The 16,095-nt window shown below is 39.5% G+C and overlaps 2 protein-coding genes across 2 annotated transcripts; both read right to left on the bottom strand.

The window, feature by feature from the left end:
- Positions 1-1,876: 1,876 nt before the first annotated feature.
- On the bottom strand, positions 1,877-9,024 carry LOC148905251 (putative 4-coumarate--CoA ligase 1). The gene is made up of 7 exons (XM_089040801.1): positions 8,703-9,024; positions 5,554-6,246; positions 5,284-5,458; positions 4,492-4,598; positions 3,984-4,065; positions 2,998-3,143; positions 1,877-2,218 (listed from the first exon to the last, which is right to left on the bottom strand). The coding sequence occupies exons 1-7, from the start codon at positions 8,937-8,939 to the stop codon at positions 1,946-1,948; spliced, it is 1,713 nt and encodes a 570-aa protein (XP_088896927.1). The 5' UTR covers positions 8,940-9,024; the 3' UTR covers positions 1,877-1,945.
- Positions 9,025-9,458: 434 nt separating this feature from the next.
- Positions 9,459-15,514, bottom strand: LOC116299334 (putative 4-coumarate--CoA ligase 1). Its single transcript, XM_031707974.2, has 7 exons — positions 15,072-15,514; positions 13,762-14,454; positions 12,779-12,953; positions 12,281-12,381; positions 11,064-11,145; positions 10,784-10,929; positions 9,459-10,259 (listed from the first exon to the last, which is right to left on the bottom strand). The coding sequence occupies exons 1-7, from the start codon at positions 15,324-15,326 to the stop codon at positions 9,984-9,986; spliced, it is 1,728 nt and encodes a 575-aa protein (XP_031563834.2). The 5' UTR covers positions 15,327-15,514; the 3' UTR covers positions 9,459-9,983.
- Positions 15,515-16,095: the final 581 nt, after the last annotated feature.

Genomic DNA, 16,095 nt, shown 5'->3' on the forward strand with positions numbered 1-16,095 from the left:
CCCCCCCCCCCCCCCCCCCCCCCCCCCCCCCCCCCCCGCGACATTCACAGTTTACGGACATCAACTTCAGGAATTTTTTATCATTTAAATTTGACAACCATTAATACAAAAGATTTCTTTGTTTCAGTAGCCAATCAGAGCTCTGATTGGTACATTATGACCTCAGCGCTATTATTAAATAATCATTGAATGACATAAGCATGATATGGTAGTCTATGGGTAAATATTATCAGGACCTTGGCTGTTTTATCTGCCTCAACAAGGCTTTGATCTTGATAACTTCTCAATCATTATCATGGAAAAACTAGATTCAATGATTGCCCTATTATTTTGCCCCTATACATTTTGTAAACTAAGTATTTATTCTAAGATTTAATTTTGCTTTCAAAAAAATAGAAAAAATATTTCAATATTCATGTGCCCTTGAGTGAACTGGACATGATAAATTTATTTGCAGAAAAAGAATACAGTTGATGCATTATTATCATGTAAAGTCCACACAATACCAGGGATTGGCTGAAGGCTCTTAGCTAATCAGAATTGAGATAGTGAGTATAATATATAAAAATATTTATTAAATAGTTAGGATAGTATGTGCACACTGAATGGTCAAAAACTGTGCTTTATTAGTGAATGGAGCAGTGCTGACGCTATCCACACATGCGAAGTACTGTTAGATCTTTCTTTTTCCAAAAATATATTCAATACCAAAATAACGTTAGTAAGTAGTGATTAGAAAATTTAAGGAGATTAAGAGTGATGGTACTTGATGATGTAAAATTTAATAAAGTAGTGATCTTAAGAAGTGTGAGAAAAACTCACCTACGGCTATTGCTGCTCCTTACACTTCTTTTGTGCTTATGTCACTTCCTGTGTGCTTTATTACTGAACAGAGCATGGAAAAAGCTGTTTTATGTGTTAAATATTATATAATGCCTTGTTTCAAAAATAAACTTTAATTTAAAAAAAGGGGCACAAAAATTTGAATATGACACCTGATTTTAACTTTGAATGTCATTTATAAAAAGAAAAACGTCCTTCATTAAAAAGAGCACTTGGATGAAAATCAATGAAAATTGGAAATGACTTTAAACTTGGGTAAACCTATGTATATGGCCCCAATAGTAGCCAGGCAACACATTTCTTGACAGTCAAAAGTGGCGGATAAAAATTATCAATTTTATTCAGCATCTAAATCGTGAGTAAATGACTTCATATATTCAACCCTATTGTTCGTTTAGCTTTTAAACCACAATTTCTGATCAGCAAGTGGCTCACAGGCTAAAATTTTCACTAATCCGGTTTTCATAGTTGTAATTGAGTCATATTATCCTCAAATATTTCGATTATTTGGACTTTCAAAAATTGGGGCATTTTCATCCAAGTGCCACTTTAAAATGTTATCAAAGTTTCATAATCTCATTTTGCTCAACTAAACAATATTGGTGTACATCTGACATCATAGACTAATACATGTAAATAATTTTTACTTTATTTTCTTGTGTATGTTTGAGTACTGGTGTATAAGAAATATTTTACAAATGCAGTGTAAGTGGATTTTCATTCTAGTTTTTGGGACCCAAATAATAGCTACATTTGGGGTCCAAAGTATCGTGTTGTGGGTGCCAGCTTGTGATCAACACTGAGACACAATAAAATTGTCATTTTTTCCCGCAGTTCAATCTTGCAGAAAAATGTGCAATTGCTGTCATTACTGACACAATGTCTTGGATGCTTGACCCATGAAGCACTTTCGATTTTCTGCTTCCGATTGGTCCATGCTATATAATTGTTCACACGAATAAAAAAGAGTGCAAACATTTGTCTTCCCCCTCCCCTCCCCTCCCCTCCCCCCCCCCCCCCCCCACATCACCCTGGAGCATGCATCAGTGATCAGTGGGTAGGCTTGCATAAACGGGACATCCCTTGGATAAATATTAAATATCTATGAATTATTATCTCGTAATTCTCTTCTCAATATTTTTCCACTTGCTGCTTTTGGAATGCTTTCTAAAAACACCACCCCACCCCTCAGTTTCTTGTGTGGTGCCACCTTATCAGCGACATACTGATCGACCTCTTCTGCAGTGATCCCACCCTTAGTCACTACGAATGCTCTGGGGACCTCCCCCGCCTCTTCATCGGGGATCCCAATGACTGCGGCATCTGTGATGAGAGGGTGTGATATGAGTACAGCTTCTAATTCTGCTGGTGGAACCTGTCGGAAGGAAAACGAAAGATATATACACCTATCTCAATAAACGTTGTCATTGCCAAAGGCGATAGGTGTTAAGTTATTCCAACATTCAAATGGCTTTGTTTGTTACCAAGAGCATTAAATCAGCCTCTACACTAAGGTACATGTTCTTGACGAGAATAAGAAGGAGAAACACAAGTCATTCCAGCTATTCTTGGGTCTTAGAATGACCTATCTCCTATCGCCTATTGCCTATCCAGGAAAAAATAAGCATGCACACTTTTTTCCATTCCATTGATAAGACAAATGTTGTCTGCGTATGAGATAGTGATGTTTGGCTGTTCACTAATCACGAAATCCTCTAAATGGATGTGGTTACATTTTGCGATAGGTTCAGCAACAGGGGACGATCTAGGGGAGAGGTGTGCGTGACTCTCCCCTAAATAAGCTGATATCTACTGCGCGTTATTGGTGCTTGAGTCTGTGATCAGAAATGACAACTCCCTCCTAAAAAATCTGAAACCACCCCAAGCCACTATTAACAGTTACATCTATGGAACGAAAAAACATGACATTATACATCATTACTTTTCGTGAAAGCATTGGCGCTAGTTTCCCTTATCAGAGCTTACATTCCCGTCCAAAATTCCCGCTATTGTAGCCAAGTTGAATTATGACAAGATTTCTTGTTTCTTCGTTACTTCTTTCTGCCAGTACTTTGCCGTTTCCCCATAGTAACTTCTTGCAGTAATTTTTTCACTTGGACAAAAACTAAACTTGCATTACCAGTCACTCTTTACCTGGAAGCCTTTGTATTTGATCAGTTCTTTGAGTCTGTCAACGATGTAGAAATACTCATCTTCATCGTAATAACCAATGTCTCCCGTGTGAAGCCAACCATCTTTGTCGATAGTCAGTGCGGTTTGATCTGGTTTGTTTAGGTAACCTGGGAAAGACAATGGTACAGATTTGTTTTCACTGATTGACGGTCATCATATCTGTTGTTGTCAATGAAATAGGAAAGTATTGAGTAAACCTGTATGTACTCGGTGGTCTCAATTATGAATAAGCCTTTTCATAGTTTGAGAATCGATTCCACTGCGCATGCGATTTTATCCCGAATTTCTCACCTTCTTTTGTTTAATTGAGAACAAAAAGAATGTTTAGACAAAAGAAGATGAGAAATTCGGGATAAAATCGCATGCGCAGTGGAATCGATTCTTAAACTATGAAAAGGCTTATTTGGCAAGGACGCAAACGTGTTTTTTAGTGAACGTTGCCACAAGTTTTTGTTTTAAAATATCGGCCTAAACTACGATAGTTACTGAAACAAATTGGAGCTGATCCTATATTCCTGCTACCATGCATGAACAGTTCTGTCTACTTTCTTTCCTCTGTCAATCTAAATACTGCTTAGTCAGACCGCTGACGGTTACATTCATGCGCGTGACCATGTCCTTCCTATTAGCATTTAATTTGAAGGAATGGAGTGGGGGATGCTTTGCCGAGTTCGGTGGAGAGTGACGTCGTTCCGGCTTGGAAATCTTTGCGCTTTGAATTTACAGGGACGTCGGAGCGTTATTTTTAACGGGGGGGGGGGGGGGGGCGCTACAATACAGATTATATTCATATGTAAGTGATGTAAAACGTGCAAGGAGATGTGCATGTTTAGTGTAGAAACGGTGGAGCCTATAGCCCCCTAGCCCCCCTCCGTCTCCGACGTCCCTGATTTAATTGACGGCCAATACTGGCCTTGCCTGGGGAATACAGAAAAGCGCTAATGTACCTTTGGTAATGGTGGGTCCCCTTACACATATTTCTCCAGGCTCTCCTGGTCCAAGCGGTTTTCCTGTCTCCAGGTCCTTTACCTAGTATGTACAAAAATGATCCAACGCCATCAGTGACAGAACTACTCATGCGGGTTTGCGATGTGGGGAAGCCTTAGAACTCAAGGGGGATCAAGAGTATGGGGTACCAGTTTAGTTCCTTATCCTTTCCCCTCTAGTGTCTCGCGTTCAATTCCTGGTTGGAATCGCCGTCACATGAGAGCAGATCGAGTTTGTTGGTTCTCCACTTTGAGGTGGATATTTGCCTTCTCCGCACGGTTTCTTTCTGGACTGACCTAAAAGAAAGTTGAGGTATGCTTGCTGGGCCACTATGCCTTCAATGTTTTGTATAATAACTCCCAGTTTTCTTTCTCGCCCTCCCCCCATCCCAACCCCACAACAGGTTCCCTACGACACCATCAAAAATTTCCACAGAAATCCCACCACCATGTTGCCGTGAATACTTACCATAACTTCTTGATTAGGAAGCAGAAGCCCAACGGATCCAGTTTTGACAAGGGATGGATCTGATGGATTAAGGATACAAGCAGCCGTGGTCTCTGTCATACCAAAACCTGCGTTTGTCATTCAAACACCCATTAGTTATCATGATCATCACCATCGTTAACATCATCATCATCATAATCATTTATTATTATCAGCAGCAGCAGCAACACAACCAACAACATCATTAGCATTATCATTCTCATCATCACCATCCACAATGATCAAGAGCAGCTATCAGCACCACCACCACCACCATCATCTTAATCATCACCACCACCATTATCATCACCATCATCAGCACAGCCACCACTACTACTACTACCATCATCATAATTATCACCATCATCACCACCACCACCGAGGGCGGATCCAGCCAAAATTTTAGGGAGAGGGGCTAATTGAGTTTAGGGGGGGCTAATTGAGTTTCTTCTGTCAACACAATGGAAAACAATATAAAAAAGCATCGTTTTTTTCTGCTGAAGGGAGGGCTTCAGCCCCCCCCCCCTCCCTTTGCCCCCCTGGATCCACCACCATCATCATCATCAGGTCCCACAGCACAAAAAATTATTACTCTTTTTAAACTCTCCAAATTTATGAATCCAAGTCTGCCTTTGTTTACACTATCAAAAACGTCCATAGCCCTTGACCTATCTTTCCTGGAAGCAGGAGACAAGAGAAGTCAAACTGTTGATCTGAAGTCATTACCACCTCTTTGTGAATAAACAAAATGTATTTCACGCTTGCAATATATACCTTGTCTTATCACCCTGACATTGGGCAGTCGTTTTGATAATAACTCTTCGATTTCTTTGGATAAAGGTGCTGCAGCAACTGTGACAAGATTGACTGATGACAGGTCATATTTCTCTACCATAGGATGTTTGGCAAGAAACAGTGCAATTGGAGGGACTATTGGCAATTCAGTGATCTGAAAAGGTCATAAGAAAATTAAGATTTACTTGATGAGAAATTGTGCAACTGAACAGAGATGAGGAGCCGTCAAGAAAACTAGCTACTGAATACCTGTTGATCTTCAATCGTCTTCAGAAACAATTCAGGATCAAATTTCTGCATACAAAACACCTTTGAACCAATGAAGAAGTGCATTCCCAATGTAACAGCAAGTCCATAAACATGGTAAAATGGCAGAAGTGCCATGACTAATGCCCGCGGCATATCGGGTGCACAAGGCATAAATTTCTTATTGCCAAGGATTAATGCATGCGAAATAAGATTGAAATTTGTCAACATTACTCCTTTTGCTACACCAGTTGTTCCACTAGAATATGGGAGACAAATTACTTCATCACTTGGAGACTCAGTTGTGGGAAGTTTGGGTAGATAAGATCCGTCATCACTAAGGACAAGATTCCATAATGTATCAATGTCAAGAACATTATCTGATGGAAGCTTCACTTTTGCTGCAGCCTCCCTTGCCTTAGCCATGAAATCTGAAGTTGTCACAAGATATTTGGTGCCAGAATCTTGCAAATGATAAGCAAGTTCATCTACAGTGTATGTTGGATTTACTGTGGTTACAATCCCACCAGCAGCTTGAATGCCATAAAATACCATAGGATACTCAGGCAAGTTGGGCATGTAGAGGGCAACAACATCTTTATGGTTCTTTCCCATACGTTTGAAGGCTGATCCACACTTCTTTACCAGATCACTAACATCTTTATATGTGAAAGATTTACCAGTCAATGCATCAGCCTAGAACAAGAGACCGAGGAGTAAAACAAAAGAATATACAATTGCAATGTTTTAAAAGAAATATCTGTGTGCAACAAGAAAGTTGTACATTAACCTTTTCAAGGCACCGATATAAATGGGCTGGCTGGCCATGGGTGGGTCATCATTTTTCAAAAAAAACTCAAAGGGTCACAAAACGTGGTGCAAGCCTTAGCTTTGAGGCTTTTTGGTGCAAAGAAGCATCATAAAGGGCGATAATCTAAATTGCATCATGCATAACATCGTCCCCCCCCCCCCCCCCCATTCAGGGATTGGCCATGGTATCTTGGAAGGACAAGGGTAATCTGGCCCGAGGGCTAAATGATTTCTGAGAACAAATTCATCCTTTTTGAGAAAATTTTAAAAAATTATCTTCAGGGAGATTTTAGACTGGATTAAAAATGTTAATCCTCTAGAATCTTTAAATTCAGTCCAAAATATCCTTCTCCTTCAAAATATTGCATTTTTTTATTGTAGTTCTTTGATTGACGGTCATTAAAATGCCAGGTTGCAAATTAAATGCGAAATTCACATCAACTTCTCAGGTCACGCTTTAGTGATAATGGAAGTAAAACAATAGCGGTTAATTCATTGATCAACTTTAGGATATGCATGTACATGTGAGTTCTTCTAGGGATCAAGAGAATGGTTGAATGATTTACTAGCCTAATTAGTTGACATCTTAATACAGTTCTTATGCCCGGTACTTATGCACCTATCAATCTTAAGCTCCAGGGTGGGCGGGGGCAGACAACCCCTGGGAAATTTGACACTTTGAATTGGAAACTTTCTAATTCCCTACCCCCGGACGACTAAATGTAAAATACCCTTAGTACATATGTTTATCGTATTTTCTGGCTTTTTCAAGATGGCAGACATGTCAAATTCCCTACAGTGGGGGCATTGAATTATGTCAATTCCCCTGCATGGGGTCGCCCCACCCCACTTCATATTGATAGATGCATTAATTTTCAAGGATTTTTTTAAAATTTTATGAATCCCCTAATTAGGGATTAGAAGATGTAACTAGCTAAAAACTAGTGTGAGCTGCGTCGGTGTTTCTAATGAAACAGTAATGATAAAAGGTAAATTATACACCGTGAAAAAGATGAAAAAACTTACTGATGTTTCGGACGCTAGTCCTTTGTCCTACTCCGACGAAGGACTAGCGTCCGAAACGTCAGTAAGTTTTTGTGTCTACTGCCTCCTAGAGAGGCGAAGCCACTATGCTATCGAGTCGTGTAAGTAAGTCCGTCAGTAACACCACAGGAAGCCCAAACTGATGAATGGATAAACTTCGGAACCAATCATTAAACTTCGGAGCCAATCAGGGATAAGCGACTCACGTTCGAATTCTTCAATATCGATAAACTACAGAACCAATCCGAATTGTAACCGATGTAGGGATGACGCATTTTTAAAAGCAGGATTGTCATCTTGGACTGTCTTCGTTCTTCGCTGCTCGAGACTTCAAGTAATTAAAGTGCTTTCATAAAATCTATCAATATCATTTATCACAGCTTTCATGTAGTATTAATATACAATAAGATGAAAGGTTTTGTAAGTGTTATTCCAATTTTAGGCCGATGTTTTTGCCGAAAACAAAGCTGCCTGACTTCAAACAGGGCTTCAAACAATGAACTTTCTCAACCAATGAGAAGCCCTTGGGAAAACAAATGGGGTTTAATACCATATATCACCCTCTTCGGAGGATAATTGAGCCTCTTCAGAGGATGATTGAGCCTCTTCGGAGGATAATTAACCCTCTTTTGAGGATAATTGTGCCCTATTGTGGGATTAGTCAGCCCGTTGAAGAAGTCCTTCGGGTAAATGAAAACTCAGCTGTTTTACAGAGATCACATGTTTGTTGTGACACTGAGTCTTTCTTTATGCAAAAAAACTACTATGGAAGCTGTGGTAAATGACTATGGAAGTTGTCTTAAAACTATTCTCGGTCAGTGTGACTTACATCTCGATAATGTCAGTAGTCCAACGTACAACAACGTTAACATTTATAGATTTCCTGTTGGAAATATTAAAATCAGGGTGTTTTCATCTAAGTGCCCCTTTAAACAATCCGTTTCTAAATTGGCAGTAGACACATGCGGTTTACGACCGCCTATTTTTCATCTTTTTCACGGTGTATAATTTACCTTTTGTCATTACTGTTTCATTAGGGATTAATTAACCGCGCTATATAAATTACAATCAAAACAAATCCCCATGGTTTGAACTTGGCTTGCCTATTATGATATTATGTGGTCTAAAGGATAATAGTTATTAAGTTTTTTAAGTTAAGCACTTAATAACTTATCCTGTAGACCATATAATATATAGGCAAGCCAATCTCAAACAATGGGTTGGTTCATAAGAAGAGACCATGATGTGACTCTGCCTGTTTATCAACAAATCAACTTGGAATTGAACCAATTACTTACAATGGCATCTTTATCTCCATGTTTTTCACAATGTTCCAAGATAAACTCCACATACGATTTGTTGGTAGGGATTGGGATATCAGGATGATGCGATGAAGAACGAACGATTCTCGTGTTTGTTGGCGCCGTAGTGTGTAAACATTTCACTCTTTGCGAAACTATAATCTTATGTAAACTTTGATTAAAAACAGGCCGAAGTAAAACCCTCTTCTGCACGAGGAATCTAACAGTAAGCATTTTATACAGTAGGACCTTATACTCTATCGAAAACTTTCGAAAGATACGTGAGTCGTCAGAGAAGTCAGGGGTGAATATTAATTTTCACGGCTTCAAAATATAGAACCCAGTACACCTCGGCCTCGAGTTAAATTCATAAATTCACGAGAGAATGGCCGACGCATTTTACTTTTGATCGTCCGTCCCTTGGCTGCTGCAAAAAAAGTTACAGCTTTGGTGAAAAATAGTGACCCCCCTCAAAGGAGAGCGGGATGATTTGTTAAGGTTAGGCACCGTTTATTTTTCCATTGGGATGGGGGGGGGGGGGGGGGGGGGGGAGCGGTGGGATTCCAAATTCCACCTTCATTGTTTTTTATCGTAAATTTGTTGCATGCGACTTGGATTCTTTTGTATGTTCCCCCTAGCTTTGAGCCTGATTCTTTTTTTGACTCCCCCTCCCCAATAAAAACATTCCTACCGGCCCTCCCTCCCTGCGGAGCGAATTGAAGTTCTCCCTAGAGTACACACCTGAGAAGCAAATTAAATTTAGATTTCATTTATTTATTGTTTCTACAAATTAAGTTTCGATTTCACTTATTAAATGTTTCCAAAATATATATGTAATAAGCATAGATATATGTACTGTACAACATAAAAATGTATGAATCTGTCACTATAAAGTAAGTTCTGTAAGAATTAAACATCATGTTACAGGCTCGGATCAAGAGGGGTTTGTGAGGAATTCGTCCGGCCATCTTGATTTGTGGGATGCCATGGGGCAAGCTTAGAAACTTTATATAACAGTAAGTGGCGGGCTTAAGTTTTCAAATAAATGGAAGTCTTGGTGTTTCACACATTATCTCAACTACCAGCAAATTCGATTGCTCCTTAGATGTGCTTCTCGTTGAAAAGCGTAAAGTTATATAAAAGGCACCCTGACAGCTGCGCAGTCTACAAATTTTCCAAAATTTTCCCCCTCCGGTGCTTATCCCTAATCGAGTCCCCACCCCCTCCCCGGCGGGAGGAAAACTAGAACTGTTAAACGTTTTATCCTTTTCTTTACCATTAACTTCTATATCTATCTTTTAATTGTCTTCTCAATATCTTTCCGCTCGCAGACTTTGGAATGCTCTCCACAAACTCCACCCCTCCCCTCAGCTTCTTGTGTGGTGCCACCTTATCAGCGACGTACTGCTGGACCTCTTTTGCAGTGATCCCGCCCTTAATCACTACGAATGCTCTAGGGAGCTCCCCAGCCTCTTCATCAGGGATCCCAATGACTGCAGCATCTGTGATGTACGGATTGGTTAGTAAAACAGCTTCAAGCTCTGCTGGGGCAACCTGTATAATATAAAGAGAAAAATTCTGATTGGATATGCAGTTATATATATGAGTTCCTGGCTCGGGAGATTGTGCAACCACTCCCTGTGTTCAATTGACGTAAAATAAATTATCCTTATCGTTATCGCGCGATGTGATTGGATGGACGCATGTTCCGTGATCGTGCCTATGTTCTTTTGTGTTTCAAGGGCGGATCCAGGAATTTGTTCAGGGAGGGGTACTGCGCACAAAATTAACCCAGGGAGGGTGCACCCCTTAGAATCAAAGGGAAAAAAACATTATTTTGTATTGATCATCTTCAAAGTAGGGGCACAAAGTCGAACCAGGGAGGGGTGCGCGCCCCCTGCACCCCTCCCCTGCTCCCCTGGATCCGCCACTGTGTTTGAGGGAATCTTGCGTTCGTAGGGATAGTACCTTCTGGCACATTTCGAGGGCATAGCCAAGTACCTTCATGCACAAGAAAATGCAGGCCAATGCAGAAATCGTAAAAACGAATTCTCAATGGACATGGTATTTCCCTGTACCTGATATGCTTTGTATTTGATCAGTTCCTTGAGTCTGTCAACGATGTAGAAATACTCATCTTCATCGTAATGACCAATGTCTCCCGTGCGAAGCCAACCATCTTTGTCGATAGTCACTTCGGTTTGATCTGCTTTGTTCAGGTAACCTGGAAAAGAGTAAAAGAAATCGAGAATTATGACCATTTAGCATCGTATTACGAAACGTGAAAATGGAAACTTTTTGTGCAAGGAATATGTAATATTAATCACATATATACGTTCATATTCTCTTGTCTCATACCTTTGGTAATAGTGGGTCCCCTGACACATATCTCCCCGTCTTGTCCAGGGCCAAGATGCTCACCAGTTTCCAAATCTTTAACCTAAAATAAAAAGCATTGTAATTGCCTTCCTGTTATTTTATTTCCAGGGGTCAAAGTCAAGGTCAAGATCAAGCCTTTTTCGACCAAAACTTAATGGTTTCAGTTCAGAAGTCGAACTTTTGTCACGTCGAATCTAATAGTTGCATTTCGTACACGACAAATACGGCGTTTGAAGCAAATGAATTCGGGGAAGAAATTAACTAAGTTTAGACTAAAGTCGAAGTTACACTCAAATGATGAAATATTTCATTATTCAACTATTAACTTCATGCAAAATCAATTATTGAAGTATCGCTATGGGATTGTTACTGCTGCCTTCGATTCCCTTAAGGCTCTGAAATACGAGACACAAAAACGTCCAACTTGTCGCGCAACATTGTTGAGGTGCAAGTTCAAAAACAATGTTGCTGGTTTTACACCCTATCTATCCAACTTGTCACGCAACAAAATCTTTTGTTGCAAGTTGGGAAAACTTGCTGCGAAAAGTAGAACGTAGATCAACTTTCTGCAACAAATTTTCGACTTGTTGCTCGTTTTTCATCACTCGTCCAACTTGTCACGCAACATTTCATTTTATGTGCAGAAGCGATCGCCATCTTGAATTATGTAGCTTGTAGCCAATCAGCGTGCAGAATATCACCGTGATATTAGTGCAGTTTTCGTATGACTGTGAAAAATTCACGGCACGAACACGGCCATGACACGGCAAGGGATACGCCAGACCAATCACATTGCACGAGAATTTACTCTCCATCCAATCAAATACCCGGAACACGGCTTAAACACGGCGCGGACACGGTCACGCCAACATCACGGCACTTTTAGACCAATCATATTGCGCGTGAAAAAAAATCAGCCTATTAAAATTCTAGGAAGTATCACCGTCACGGCACGTCACACTTACGGCACTGAGCTTTTCACAGTCATACGAAAACTGCACTAGTCGCAACTTGCAACATTAGATTTTGTTGCGTGACAAGTTGGATAGATAGGATGTAAAACGAGCAACATTGTTTTGGAACTTGCACCGCAACAATGTTGCGCGACAAGTTGGACGTTTTTGTGTCTTGTATTTCAGCGCCTTTATATATTTTTGAGGCAAAATGAGGTTACTGGATTAAAGTGATAATCTTACAATGCTTTCTTGATTAGGAAGCAAAACGCCTATGGATCCACTCTTGACTTTATCATTGGGGTTTAAAATGCAGGCTGCTGTTGTCTCAGTAAGACCATATCCTTGAAAAAATATAGACAAATTTTAGACATTTATGCACATGCATAATTCTTGACCATTTGCCATACTAAGTTTCATATCTCAAGGTGAATTCAATGGAGCATGACAAATTTATATACTCGATCAGTGGCATTTCCAGGGGTGTCTAGTTACCCAGCCCCTGATACCAGATATTTTCTGTAATCCCCCTCTCTTTGCCTTCCTTTCTTCGTCCCTCTGTTGCTTCCTCCCTTCTTTACCTTAATTCTCCTCCCCCTCACTCCCCCTCTTAGTACATATGGTTATTGTATTTTCTGGCTTTTTCAAGATAGCAGCCAAATCAAATTCCTTGTGGGGGCAATTTCCCAAGGATAGCCCCCTCCCATCCTAGTGCTTTACATTGATATATAGGTGGATTACCTTGTCTGATAATGTTGACATTGGGGAATTTTTTCTTTAATATTTGTTCCACTTCTTTTGACAGGGGAGCAGCAGCACACAAGATTGATTCAAGAGACGACAGGTCATATTTATCAACCATGGGGTGTTTAGCAAGGAACAATGCAATAGGAGGCACTATAGGAAGCTCTGTAATCTGATAGAGTTTAGAAAATTATAAAACATCAGTCTGTGCAATTTCTCTTAGAAAAACAAGTCAGAGTCAACCAATCTAATTAAAACTACCATGAATCTTGGCTACAACTTTCGCATTTTCAGTCATTTGTTGGTATTCTTCGGGGTCTGCAAGAGTGTCTGTGGGAACCAGGAAATGGATAAAATATAGCGCAGGATCCCAGAAACCAGGAAAAAATCTTATGTGATGGGATTTGTATTGGCCTTGACCCAGGTATTGCCAAATTCAAAGTCCGGGGTGTGGGATTTTGCTTTCTGATTTTTGGGAAAAACGTTAAAACAATAATAAATGAATTTAAACTTAAAACACCTTTGAATATGTTGAATATAAAAAAAAAGGCAGCACAATTTTGCAGGACATGGCATTTTTGGAGGGGGGGGGGAGTACATGATTCAGGATCCAGACCCCTCTTCCAGACCCTGATTATTTTATCATCATATTAGCAGTTATAAGCAAACAAAAAATTAACTAGTTAAAGACACTGTAATAGCCAAAATAATGCGCCCTATTTAGTCCTAAAAAGGGGTACCCCTTTCAGTTTGGGAAAAACTAATTGTCCCAAATATCCCCAGAACACTGGATTAAGTATTTCTGGAAATTAAACCATATTTTAAGAATTTAACAGGGAGGGCCATTCCTTGGACCTCATTTGGTCTTGTTCTGCATATTTAGGAAGGAGACTTATCTAATGCTGAATTTTAATGTTTCCTACCCCTACCCCCATTTCTTAGATTACTATATCCACCCCTGAATAGAGTAAGTTACATACCCTGTGATCTTCAATAGCCTTAAGAAAGGCTTCAGGATCAAACTGAGGCATAGTAAACAGCTTTGATCCAAGATAAAAGTGTACCCCCATGATGAAAGCAAGACCATATGCATGGAAGAATGGCAGAAGAGCCATGACTAGGAGCTGGGGTAGATCAGACCTTCTGAACATAAATTTCTCAGTACCCGTTATCAATGCATGAGATATATAGTTTGTATCAGTTAACATGACGCCTTTTGGATGACCAGTTGTCCCGCTGGAATATGGGAGACTAACTATGTCCTCACTTGGGGTATTAGTTGTGTGAACTTTAGGTAGATATGAGCCATCATCACTCAGGACAAGATTCCATAATGTATCAATGTCAAGAACATTATCTGATGGAAGCTTTACTTTTGACGCTGCCTCCCTCGCCTTAACCATGAAATCTGGTGTAGTTACAAGATATTTTGTACTAGTATCCTGGAGTTGATAAGCTAGTTCATCTACAGTGTATGTTGGATTCACTGTGGTAACAATCCCACCAGCAGCTTGAATGCCATAAAATACCATAGGATACTCAGGCAAGTTGGGCATGTAGATTGCAACAACATCTTTCTGATTCTTCCCCATACGTTTGAAGGCTGATCCACACTTCTTTACCAGATCAATAACATCTTTATATGTGAAAGATTTACCAGTCGATGCATCAGCCTAGAAGATTCACAAGAACATTGAAAGAATAAGTTTTCGAAATGATTTTTAATTCAAGAGCAACCGAAAATCATCAGACATTCCGAAAGTCCAATGCACTCCAGTCTAGATTTCCCACTATAATTTGATTTATCGCGTTTCTGGTCCTCATTTGGGGGTGTTACCAATAAATAAAACCATCTATAGCCTGTACATTACATCCTTGTCGATAAGTTTATCATAAAATTTAAATCACTGATTGATTGTCGCCAAAAATACGTTTGGACATGTTTAGTTTGTGAAGCACATGTAAATTTTTACTTGAAGATCGTGTTATTGTGCGTTTGGGCTGATATTAAGATCAAGATTAAGGTTTCGAGTTTAAAAGTATAAAAGACTGCATGTTTCTCGTACGATAGTGTAATATTTAATCATGAAGAAGAGAGTGATATGACTCACTTATTCGAATAAATAATGAACCAAAAGTCAACATTAAAAGTTTGTATTACTGATAACACAACATCCTTTTTATCACCAAGCGCATGCATTGTGTAGGGATTACAATATAACCCTGTTTAAAATCCTAAAAGCTATTCCTGGATTAAGAATAATAACAAAATAGAACTCTTAAAACTTACAATGGCATCTTTATCTCCGTGTTTTTCACAGTGTTCCAAGATAAACTCCACATACGATTTGTTGGTAGGGATTGAGATATCAGGATGATGCGATGAAGAACGAACGATTCTTGTGTTTGTTGGCGCCGTAGTGTGTAAACATTTCACTCTTGAATTGATCGCTTGTGAAGCTAGAATTGTGGATGATTTGTGGGTTAAACTTTGTCGAAGGTGGGTTGAAGATTTCACTAAGTGCCTTGGAATACTAGAGAGCATTTTAGCAAAAGTGAAAGTTTTCCTATTAGATCGTCCAACTGGTCCTAACTTGCGCTTATAGATAGAAGTATCAAATGACTTGATTGACAAGGTAATCCAAGATTAATATGATTTGACCAAAAGCGCAATATTTCTTGGAATAAAGGAAAAAACTACAGCTCAAAAGCTGATCGCACAAACGGTTTGATACAAATACACAGGGATCCCAAAAAATGATATTGCTTTGCCATGGCAGGGCCGAAGGGGCGAACATTAATTAATCCAGGGAAGGGGGGGGGGGGGGGTCAGTTTTGAAATTAGAGAAAAAGATAATTGAAGCGTTTTTCAAATAAATCGCACATTTTCATATCCTTTAAGTCATATGTTATGATATTTGTGAAAAATTTATAAGTCATGATCAAAAGCCTAAAAGTAGTCCCCTACACAGATGCCTTTGGATCGAAGCGAGACGAACGGTGAGCTTGCAATGATAGAGACGTGTGAATAATTCTTCAAGGTGTTAAAAAAAGGTCTCTATCATTGCAAGCTTCAACAATACCATAATCGATTCGTTGTATTCTTTTAGTTTTGGGTTACTGATCTAAAAAAAATGAAGGAAATACTAGAAGCAAAGTATAGCAAACTAGTGCAAACGATTGGAAGCCTCTGACAAATTAACTCATTCTTTTTAATTTCACTCAGTGACTTGTTAGCCAGAGGATCGTATTTATGTATGGAAATCATAAATCAAAGGATACTCAAAAACAATTAAATCGTCAGACATGTCAAA

The sequence above is a fragment of the Actinia tenebrosa genome, unplaced genomic scaffold, assembly GCF_029948245.1.
Source record: "Actinia tenebrosa isolate PJP-AT-01 unplaced genomic scaffold, QUT_ActTen_1.0 PGA_scaffold8__29_contigs__length_14323225, whole genome shotgun sequence".
NCBI lineage: Eukaryota > Metazoa > Cnidaria > Anthozoa > Actiniaria > Actiniidae > Actinia > Actinia tenebrosa.